Source organism: Mirounga leonina, unplaced genomic scaffold (assembly GCF_011800145.1).
Source record: "Mirounga leonina isolate KUSES-001 unplaced genomic scaffold, KU_Mleo_1.0 Mir_376, whole genome shotgun sequence".
NCBI classification, from domain to species: Eukaryota; Metazoa; Chordata; class Mammalia; order Carnivora; family Phocidae; genus Mirounga; species Mirounga leonina.
Window position 1 is genome coordinate 1,768,650 of NW_023270718.1, and position 9,831 is coordinate 1,778,480.

At 62.5% G+C, this 9,831-nt stretch overlaps 1 protein-coding gene across 1 annotated transcript; it reads left to right on the top strand.

The window, feature by feature from the left end:
* Positions 1-9,484, top strand: BCAM (basal cell adhesion molecule (Lutheran blood group)). The gene is made up of 15 exons (XM_034986718.1): positions 1-130; positions 1,998-2,119; positions 2,682-2,907; positions 2,991-3,061; positions 3,257-3,353; positions 3,428-3,610; positions 4,042-4,178; positions 4,549-4,705; positions 6,678-6,793; positions 6,893-7,034; positions 7,207-7,343; positions 7,536-7,680; positions 7,769-7,913; positions 8,776-8,893; positions 8,998-9,484. The coding sequence occupies exons 1-15, from the start codon at positions 49-51 to the stop codon at positions 9,001-9,003; spliced, it is 1,884 nt and encodes a 627-aa protein (XP_034842609.1). The 5' UTR covers positions 1-48; the 3' UTR covers positions 9,004-9,484.
* The last annotated feature ends 347 nt before the right edge of the window (positions 9,485-9,831 follow it).

Genomic DNA, 9,831 nt, shown 5'->3' on the forward strand with positions numbered 1-9,831 from the left:
CGGGGCCGCCGAGCTGCAGCCCGGGCAGTCGCCACCGCCGCCGCGAACATGGAGCCCCGGGACGGCCGGGCCCGGGCGCGCAGGGCCCCGTGGCTGCTGGTGCTCGCGCTCCTGCTGGGGGCGCACCCAGGTATGGCTCGGGCGGGGAGCAGGGCGCGACTGGGGGCGGACCCCGGGGACCCCGGGAAGGAAAGGGGGAAGGGGCTTTCATGGAGCCCAGGAAGCCAAACCTGGGACCACCCCCCCCCCAAGGAAGAGGGATACAGGAGCATGGGGGATACCCCTCCCAATGTGAGACCTGGGGACAGCCAGGCAGAGGGGCTGGGCATCCCACAGTAGTGGATTAGACAGCGCCCGAGAAGTCAGCCCCCTCCAAACTCGGGACCAAGGAGTGAGGGCCCTCAGCCCCTGGAGTCTGGGTCTCGAGACTCCTGCTCCCTCAGACCCAGGAGTCCAGGCCTCCAGTGGCTGGAGTGGCTTTCTTCCAGGACACAGGAGACCCAAACCCCAGGGCTTCCCTTGGAAAGGGTTCTCAAGTTCTGCGAGGGTCAGGGACGCTGTGGCTAGAACCCAGTGAGTCACGTGCTCTTGAGGGTTCCCCCAACCTGGATTCAGAGCCCAGACTCTAAAGAACCCACCTCCTTCATGGACGAGCTGGAGCACTGGCCCTAGGCAGTGATGATGGAACAGAGTGTTTCCGAGTGACAGGGCCCCCCTTCCTGGGGCCCCAGATAAATCCACACACCTGCATGGTGGTGGGAGGGGAGGAGGCCCAGAGGGGCTGGCAACAGAGGGACAGAGAGATGGGGGAGATTAGGGCACAGAGATCTCTCCATCTGTCCTCCTGTCTGTTACTCAGACTACCCCCAGGCACCAGCCTGGCCCCACACCCCCTCCCCTGGGACAGGCCTGGGACAGAGGTGGGTGCCTGGGAATCCAGGCCCCTGGCACAAACATGGTAAATAGTGGGTCCCCAGGGGCAGGGCTGGTCAAGCTGGGCGGGGAAGGGAAGGGAGGTTCTAAGAAGTGAGAGCTGATGCCAGGATGCCAGCCCAGAGGGTGAGAGAGCATGGTTTCCCCAATGGGAACAGCTCTATCTGCCAGGATCATGGGATGGGAATCCAGCCGCAACCCCCCCCCCCCCCGCCGCCACCCGCTCCCTTCCACCTCAGGACCCAGGCTCCTGGGCCTCACCCCTCTCCTATTCAGAGGGGACGCACCTTACCCCCTTCCCTGCTCCATCAAAGAGGCAGAGGGGCCAAGGGGGCGGGTAGGGGGTTCTGGCACCAGGCTGGGCAGGTCTGGGCCAGCCTGTCCCTCCCACATTCCTGAAACCTGCCCAGCCCTGTCCCCCCTTACCACCCCCACACACCCATACCTCAGCTGCAGGCTCAGCCCTAGCCCCCTGACTCATGACAAGAGACCCAGGGCCTGAGAGATATGGAGACAGAGTGCCAGGCTGACAGAGAGGCAGAGACTGTGGACTAGAGATGGGAGACCCAGAGTGAGAGATACACAGGCAGAGATGGAGAGAAATCTATCCCTGGCACCATGCCAGGCTCTGCGCAGGGTGCTGGAAGCCAAGGGATGAGCCAGTGCTGGCCCTGCCCTTGAGGGGTGGCTGGTCTAGTGGGAAGAACAAGGACAGGTGCAGTTTTACCCCCAGGAGGATTGGACAGAGGGCCCCACGTGGCCTGGGGGAGGAGCCCTTAGTTCTGTGAAGAGATGGAGAGAAATGCTGATGGATTTGCAAGCTCAGAGATGCAGACATGAGAGATGGAGGGAGGCAGGACCTGGGGCTGAGGGATAGGGGCTGAGGGTCTGGACTGTGTCTGAGGGAGGAGGGGGCTGGAGGCCTGGACTCCAGGGTCTGAGGGAGGAGGGGCTAGGGGTCTGGATTCCTGGGTCTGAGGGAGGAGGGCACTGGAAGCCAGGACTCCGGGGTCCTGGGGGAGAAGGGGCTCAGAGGCAGAGAGAGCTCAGTGGCTCTCCTGCAGGTGCCCAGGCTGAGGAGCCCTTGTCTGGGTCCTCCCTGGTGGAGGTGATGAAGGGGGAGCCCGTCGCCCTGAACTGCACTGCCTTGGGGGCCCACGACCATTTTGCGCTGGAGTGGTTCCTGGTAAGTGCTGCAGGCTGGGGACCAGAGGGTGGCCAAGGGGGCTGGGAGTCAGGGCACTGCAGGGCGGCACACATTCATTCCCTCATCAGAGCCCAAAGGACCGAAGAGCTCCATCCAGCTGCCTTTCCATTTTACAGGTGGGGAAGTTAAGGCCAAGCAAGGGGAAGGACTCTCCAAGGTCCCCTGATGTCTGGGCGCAGCTGAGACTAGAAGGAAGATGCCCCCTTCGGAGCGCAGGCTCTTGAGAGAGAATATTCAGAGACAGAGGAGGATATAGGCGGGGGGGTGGCGGTGGGGGGGGTGGAATAGGACTAAGGGAAAAGAAAGATAAGAATATGAGACAAGCGGCCGAGGGACAGGGCGGGAGAGGGAGACAGAGGAGGAGAGACAGGAGCAGAGCAGGATGGAGAACGAGGGACCTAGAGAGAGGAGACAGCCCCACGGGGCCCCGGGAACAGGGGCCAGACCAGAGGGAGGTGACAAGAGGAGAGAGACGAACCCGCAGGACTGTGGGGGAGGGCAGGCCAGGCAGCTCCGGCGCTGAGGCCCTCCCCGCCCACAGGCAGACCGCTCTGGGGTCCGCCACCACCTGGCCTCTGCTGAGCTGCAGGGCTCCGAGGTCCAGGGCCGGGTACACGACTCCCGGGGCCGCAGGCCCCCATACCAGCTGGACTCCCGGGGCCGCCTGGTGCTGACCGAGGCCCAGGTGGGTGACGAGCAGAACTACGTGTGCGTGGTGAGGGCGGGCGCGGCGAGCACCGAGGCCACCACGCAGCTCCGCATGTTCGGTGAGTGTCTGTGGGCACCCGGGAAGGGGAGGGCAAGTGAGAGCCCGGGAAAGGGGCTCCTGAAGGTACCGTCTCCCCCACAGCGAAACCGGAGGCCACAGAGGTCCTCCCCAACAAAGGGATCCTGTCCGTGGTGGATGACTTTGCCCAGGAGGTACCTCGGATGGGACCTGGCCAGGGTCCTGGGGGAGGAGGGGGCTGGGAGGTTTGCACTCCTGCGTCCTGGGGGAGGACAGGGCTGGGGGACCCAGGCTCCTATATCTGAGCGAGGAGAAGTCCCGAGGAAAGAGGGGCCCGAGGCTTCAGAGTCCTGGGTCAGAGCCCAGGGCCATGCCTGTGTCTGTCTCAGATCGCCACCTGCAACAGCCGCAACGGAAACCCCGTCCCCGAGATCACGTGGTATCGCAACGGGGAGCCGCTCCGGATGCCCATGGAGGTGAACGCAGGTGAGCCCAGCTGGCCGTGGGATGGAGCTGGGTGGCGGCCCAGGCTGGCTGACCGCCTCCTCCCTCTCTCCCAGAGGGCTACATGACCAGCCGCACCGTCCGGGAGGCCTCGGGCCTGCAGTCCCTCATCAGCACCCTCTACCTGCGGCCCCGTAAGGCCGATCAGGACGCCAGCTTCCACTGCTCCGTGAACTACCAGCTGCCCACGGGCCGGCGCGGCCGCCTGGACAGCCCCGCCTTCCACCTCAGCCTGCACTGTGAGTCTATGCGGGTCCTGACCTCCCCGACCTTGGACCCTCCAAGCCGGCCAGCGGCCTGCCCTGACATCGGACCCCCTCCAGCACCCTGAACCCCACGGAGTCTCACCGCTAAACGTGCTCCACATATTCTCACACCGAATTGGGTTCTGGAATCTCACCCTGACCTGCCACCTGCATTGACCACTGACCCTTGGCTGGTACTCTCAGCTCAACCTCTGACCTCTGGTCCCTGATCTCAGACTAAGTGTGAACCTGAGCTGTGAAAGATAAGACCTCTGCCCTTTGACCAACCACAGCCTGCCCCTTGATTGCGGCACTGACCTCTTTCCCTTAACCCAGCCCCTGCCTTTTACCCTTGACCCGACCTACCCTTGACCCTGATCATGAGTCTGCCCTGACCTGTCCGTCCCTCTTGCGCTTTCCCTTAGATCCCACGGAGAATGTGGATTTCTGGGTGGGCAGCCCGTCCACCACCGAGGGCTGGGTACGCGAGGGTGACTCTGTCCAGCTGTTTTGCCGGGGGGATGGCAACCCCAGCGTGGAATACATATTTTTCCGCCTTCAGGTGACTCACCCCATCGTTCCTTTGGAAGTCCCGGCCCCTGACCTCTGTGACATATTGGCCTCCACCAACTTCTGACCTTTCACCTGGGTGGCCCCTGGCTTAGTAAGGCACCTGATTGGTGACCCAGGAGCTAACGGGACCTCTGAGCTAACTTAGCGTCCTAACTTAGCGTGATACCTGACCTGGGGGACCCCTGGCCTAGAAGGGCCTCTGCCCCATTACTTGAGGGGGCCCTGACCCTAGTATGACACTAACTTGGTGACCCCCAGCCTACAAGATGACTGACTCTGACCCGGGTGGCCCCCACCTAGCATGACCCTGCCGGCCCAGGGCGGCTCCTGAGCCGGGTTCCTCATCCCTGGTCACCCAGGACAAGCAGGAGGACGTGCTGAAAACAAATCTTGAGGGGAACTTGACCCTGGAGGGGGTTCAGCGGGGCCAGAGCGGGACCTACGGCTGCAGGGTCGAGGACTACGACGCTGCTGAGGACGCGGTGCTCTCCAAAACCGCGGAGCTGCGCGTGGCCTGTGAGCGTCCCAGGAGAGCGGGCAGGGGGGCCCTGGCACCAGCGGCCTCCTGGCCCTCACCCCCGCAGCCCCGCCGCCAACCCTTTCTCTCCATTTCTGTGGTCCTTCCTGGTCCGGATGGTCCCCTCCGCCCCCAGGTGCCTGCCCCAGCCCCCTCTGGTCTCCCACACAAGGCAGCCAGAGAGCTCATTCCAAAGCACAGACGTGCCTGCCCCCAGCTCCAAACCTCCCATGGCTCCCCAGTGCCCCACAGGAGAAAGCCCACATGATCCACCCCGGCCTTCAAGGCCCACCTGGCTGGCTTCACCTCTGGCTGACCCTTCTCCCCACCCAGGCATTCTCCTCATCCCAGCCAAGCCCCTCTCCTCATTTTAGGTCAACTCCCCTGCTTTGTACTTTCCATGTCTAGCCAGTCTCCAGGGTCCCAGTCTTCTAGAAAACCTTAGTCTGCTTGCACCCGAGCCCTGGGCGAAGGCTCTGTTCCTCCTTGGCACTCCTTCTGCCTCCTTTCCTGGGGCTAGACCCTGTGGCTGGGGTCGGGGAGATATCTGTGCACAAGACAGCCCGGTCTCCACCTTCTCAGAGCTCCCAGCCCAGTAGGGGAGACAGGTGGTAGATGGTGAGCAAGACGCTTTGAGTAGTGATGGGGCATCTACAGAGACTAACACAGAGTGAGGGGATAGGGATTGGCTGGGTGAGTGGGGACTGTTTTAGACGGAGGATGTTACAGGCTCCATCCCATCCCAGGAAGCAGATTCTGGCTTGGAGATCTGCAGGCAGGAAGTTTATGGGAAATGCCTTGGGATCCACATCTATGAAGGCTGAGGAAGGGAAGGAAGCAGGATTGGGCAGAGGCAGAAGACGGGCTGCAAAAGTCTCAGTTGGCCCTGCACGGCACTGGAAAGCTGGCCTTCATAATTGTCCCCAGTTGGGGCGAGGGCACTGGGCCTTTCTACCCCCACATCAACCAGTCATTGCATGCGGGCCGCCCGAGGAAGGGGGCATGACCTTGAGCGAGGGGCTCTCTGCAGCTGAGGCAGTTCCCAGAGAGGGCCGACAGCTGAGGGCTGACAGCTGACATCCTTCTCAACAGCTGGGGGGATAAATCCTTCAGTGCTGGAGGGGAAAGCTGAGTGTCCACAGCAGGGTGTCAGAGGGGCCTCTCTGAGAAGGGGCCATTTGAGTAGGAAACCAAAGCATGGAATCAGAAATACGAAGAGCCCGAAGAGGAGCTTCCAGGCAAAGGGATCAGCAAGTGCAAAGGCCCTGAGGCAGCACCCAACCATGGCATACTGGAGAAAAACGGCAAGAGAGTAGGGTAGCTGGAGCTCGGGACAAAGGTTGGGGGGATGAGAAGCGAGGTTGAGGAGGTAGGCAGAGGTCAGACCAGGCAGGCTCCTGTAGGCTTGGTCAAGGAATTTGGCCTCTATGCCAAGGGTTTGGGGCCGAGGGCAGGGCTGACCAGTGTGTGTTTTGAGAAGATCCATCTGGCTGCTCGGTGGGGGGATAGGCTGGAAGGGCGGAGAATCCTGGCCAGCAGGGAGACCCAGTGAGGAGGTGGCTGCAGCAGTCAAGGCCATTGGTCCTGGAGGTCAGAGATGGCGAGAAGTGGGAGGGTCCGTTTCGGAGGCAGAGCAGACAAAAACTGGCTGAAGAGATGGGTGATGGGGTTTGGGTGGTAAGTCAGAGAAGGACCACCTCACACCTCCCCAGTCGTGCATTAACTGTGGGCCCTATGTCTGCTCTGGAGGAAGATGGTTGAGTTAACCATAGGTTTTGGAGTTGGATTTGGGCTCCAGCCTTGGCCTGGATGGGAGTGTGGCAAGCTCGTGGAGGTGGGGAGAACCAGGAGGAGCACTGACAGGCTCTGCTTACGGTTATGCATTCACGTCTGCACCCCCAACAGCCCTGGAGAGCCCCTAACCGCATGGGTGAGGGTCGGGGGAAGGTGACAGTCTGTCCTCCCCTCCAGACCTGGACCCCCTCGAGCTCAGCACCGGGGAGGAGCTTTCCTTATACTTGGGCAACAGCACAACCGTGAATTGCTCTGTGCAAGGTCTGCCCACCCCTGCCCTGCGCTGGACCAAGGTGAGAAGGAGAAAGGAGCCCCCAGCCCTGGAACCCTCGGCCCCGCACCTTCGACCCTGCCCTCACAGCCGCCTGGCCTCCCCCTTCTCTCCCTGCCAGGACTTCGTCCCCCTGGGGAACGGCCCCACCCTCTCGCTGAGCTCCATCACCTTCGATTCGGCGGGCACCTACGTCTGCGAGGCCTCCATGCCCACGGTCCCCCTCCTCAGCCGCACCCAGAGCTTCAAGCTGCTGGTCCAAGGTTCGGGCTGGGGCAGGTTTGGATGGGGACCGTGGGGGTGGGGGGGCCAGGACAAACGGCTGGTCCCTCTGTCTGCTATTCCTCTCCCCTCTCTCCTTCTCTTTCTCTCCTCCTCCTTCCCCTTCTCCGATGGAGGATGGACCTCCTGCTCGTCCCCATCCCCCACCCCCAGGGCCACCTCAATTAAGCCCAGAAGAGCCTCAGCCCCAGACAGGGGACAGCTGGAGAGAAGGAGAAGAAGTCAGGCTGGTCTGCTCTGCCCGCGGGTATCCAGAGCCCAAACTCAGCTGGAGCCAACTGGGAGGCAGTGTAAGAGACTGTCCTCTCCACCCTGAGCCCTGCGGGACCCAGGCACCCCTCCCCAAGCCCCTCGGGGGACCCTGCCCCCTTCGCTGATCCAAGCACTGTGCCCCTCCACTTCCTGGGGGACTGGACATCTTCACCTTTGCCCTCGCCCCAGCCCTTGATCCCAGGGGCCGGGGCTAACCCCAGCCTCCACAGCCAGCAGAGCCGGCCCTCAGAGGGCAGGGCTGGGTGAGCAGCTCCCTGACCCTGAAGGTGACCAGTGCCCTGAGCAGAGAAGGTATCTCCTGCGAGGCCTCCAACACCCACGGGAAGAAGCAGCACGTCTTCCACTTCGGCTCTGGTGAGGAGCTGCAGGGGTGGGAGGAGGCTGCCGTGGGGCCGACAGAGCCCTGCCAGCTGACCCCTCCTCCTCCGTCCTGTCCCTGCAGTGGCCCCCCAGACTGCCCAGGCCGGCGTGGCTGTCATGGCTGTGGCCGTCAGCGTGGGCCTCCTGCTCCTCGTCGTCGCTGCCTTCTACTGCATGAGACGCAAGGGTCGCTCCAGCTGCTGCCAGCAGGGGGAAAAGGGGGCTCCGTGAGTGGCCTGCAACCTTGGAATTGACTTCTGTAACCCCACCCCATCCCTACACTCACCTCTGACTTCACCTCCCACCTCGAGCCCAAACCCAGCCCATGACCAGCCCCAACCGCATCCTCTCCTCAACCCCAAACCCAAATACGTCCCCAGCCCCGACCCCAACCGCAACTGCATCCCATCCTCAACCCTAAACCCAAATACATCCCAGCCCCAGCCCCATCGCCAAATGAAATGCAGTCCCGTCTCCAACCTCAGACCTAATAATCCATAGCAACACCCAACCCATAACCATCCCCAAACCCATTCCCAAGCCCCACTGCAGCCCCATCTGAAGCCCCGGTCTCCTCCATAACCCCAACCTCATCCTCATCCCCAACCCCAAACCCGGTTTATAACCGACCTCAAATCTGTCCTCTAACCCCTCCAACCCTAACCGTATCTCCATCCTCAACGCCAATCCCCAACCCACCTCTAACCTCACCCTGAACCCCGGTGTCTCCCTCAACTGCATCCCCAGCCCCAGGGCCCCTCCCTCCCCATCTCGTTCCCATTCCTTACTCCAGTTCCATCTCCATCTATCCTCTCTGGCCCCATCACATGGCCACCCTCCACTCCAATCCGCAGCCATCCCCAAACCCATCCCTGGAGCTGACCCCCAACTAAGTCACCGTCTACAACTCCGACAGCAGCCTACCCACCCATCCCTAACCCAGATGCCATTACCACTCCCACCCCACCCCCATCCCCATCCCCGTCCCACTCCCGCCTGTCCCCCAAGTCCATCCTCACCCCAAACAACCCCCTCCTCAGTCCCTTCCCCAGGCATGACCCCCTCCAACATGCTGCCTCCTCCCCCCAGGCCACCTGGGGAGCCACAGCTGAGCCACTCAGGGTCAGAGCGGCCTGAGCAGACGGGCCTTCTCATGGGAGGTGCCTCTGGAGGAACCAGGCATGGCAGTGGGGGCTTCGGAGATGAGGTGGGTGAGGGCCCTGGCACCCTGAGGGTGGGGGGAGCCGCAGGGGTGTGGTGGGGCAGCCCCTGTGGGCCTAGGCCCAGGCTGACCTCTCCATCTCCTCCCAGTGCTGAGCCCGAGGACCTCCAAGAGACTCTACTGGACCTGACATCAGAGAATCAGCATCAGATAACCAGCCCTGCGCACATGCCTCCACCGCCTCCGCCTGCCCCCACCTTCCCTCTTCCCCCTCCGGCCCCCCCTTCCCTTCCTTCCTCTGCGGGCTGGGCAGGGACCTACAGCAGCTACTGCTTGAAGGGAGGGAGGGAGGGTGGGAAGGAGGGGACCTTCCTCCAGGGAATGTGACTCTCCCAGGCCCCAGAATAGCTCCTGGACCCAAGCCCAGGCCCTGGCCCGGGACAGGACGAGGCCCCGAGGCTCTGAGGGGTCGGTTGGCCAGGGCGATTTTTACCTCCTGCCTGCATTGCTGGTCCCCCGCCCCACCTGATGTCCTACTGCATAGTCTGACACTGGATCCCCACCCCTGCCCCTCCACCCCCACCCTGTCATCTGTGGACACTGGAGTCTGGAATAAATGCTGTCTGTCACATCACACCATGCTGTGGCCAGAGCTTCCTCTGGGGGACGAGAGGAGAAGGGGACGCAGGTGATGCTCCCCTCCCCCGCCCTTGCAAGACCTTGGAGAAGTCTGATGTCATGGAGAAAGAAATGAGAGCAGAGAGAGACTCTGCTTGCTGGCCAAGGGTGGAAAAGAGAGGTGCCCAGGGCCCAGAGGGTGTTAAGTGCCTGCTTTGGAGGGTGGGGTGCTGTTCCCTTGAGTAAAATCCTCAGTCTCTCTTGCAGAGCCCAAATGGGAATCGAAGCTGCAGAACGGAGCAAAAGCTTTCTCTGAGCTGCGGAGTGGATGGAATTAGGGATGGAGCCGCCCCCTCTGAGAAAGG

Bases quoted from the DNA above. Each gene is read 5' to 3' on its own strand.
- BCAM (XM_034986718.1), top strand. From the start codon at position 49: ATGGAGCCCCGGGACGGCCGGGCCCGGGCGCGCAGGGCCCCGTGGCTG. The intron at 2,908-2,990 runs GTGAGTGTCTGT...TCTCCCCCACAG, and splicing joins CACGCAGCTCCGCATGTTCG to CGAAACCGGAGGCCACAGAG. The intron at 3,611-4,041 runs GTGAGTCTATGC...GCTTTCCCTTAG, and splicing joins CTTCCACCTCAGCCTGCACT to ATCCCACGGAGAATGTGGAT.